The sequence below is a fragment of the Apaloderma vittatum genome, unplaced genomic scaffold (genome assembly GCF_000703405.1).
Source record: "Apaloderma vittatum isolate BGI_N311 unplaced genomic scaffold, ASM70340v1 scaffold33177, whole genome shotgun sequence".
NCBI classification, from domain to species: domain Eukaryota; kingdom Metazoa; phylum Chordata; class Aves; order Trogoniformes; family Trogonidae; genus Apaloderma; species Apaloderma vittatum.
Window position 1 is genome coordinate 1,088 of NW_009725073.1, and position 508 is coordinate 1,595.

Below are 508 nucleotides of genomic sequence, written 5' to 3' on the forward strand. Positions count from 1 at the left end.
TTTCCAGACAATGGTGGCGGGTGCGGGTACGTGCGCTGCCCCAGCAGAAACTAGTCTCTGTCCCTCCCCGCCAGAGATCGACTGGGATGGCTTCCAGGGCGTCAGAGTGATCGCTGTGCCCGGGAGCCAGGCGTATGCCAGGAACCATGGGGTCTACCTCACGGATGAGCAGGTCAGGAGCAGCTCCCCCTTCAGGGGGCATCCCCCAGAGGCACAGGGGTCCCCACCCCGTTGGTATGGGTGCTGAAGGCTCAGCCCTGCTGCACCTGCTCAGCTTGGGCCACCCTAAGGAGCTCATTGGGGTGGTTTTACTTCCAGGGGATGGTGCAGGACATCATCTACAAAGGCACAGAAGCCCAGATCCAGCGGTGTGCAGGGCCTGACGGTACCGTCCCACTGGTACGTCACAACTTGAGCCTTGGTGGCCCTGCCAGCGCCGTCCATTGTGTCACCACGACCATGGCCTCAGTCCTGCTGTGCCCTGGCAGGTCTGTGGGGTGGTTTTCTT

At 62.2% G+C, this 508-nt stretch overlaps 1 protein-coding gene across 1 annotated transcript in view; it reads left to right on the top strand.

Annotated features, from left to right (window-relative positions):
- The window catches only part of FUK (fucokinase), a gene marked incomplete at both ends in the record, with an annotated part of 1,821 nt that overhangs the window by 574 nt on the left and 739 nt on the right, over nucleotides 1-508 (top strand). The window contains 2 exons of the mRNA XM_009872773.1: nucleotides 75-172; nucleotides 319-399. Coding sequence (XP_009871075.1) covers nucleotides 75-172; nucleotides 319-399 — 179 coding nt within the window. The remainder of the gene's footprint in view (nucleotides 1-74; nucleotides 173-318; nucleotides 400-508) is intronic.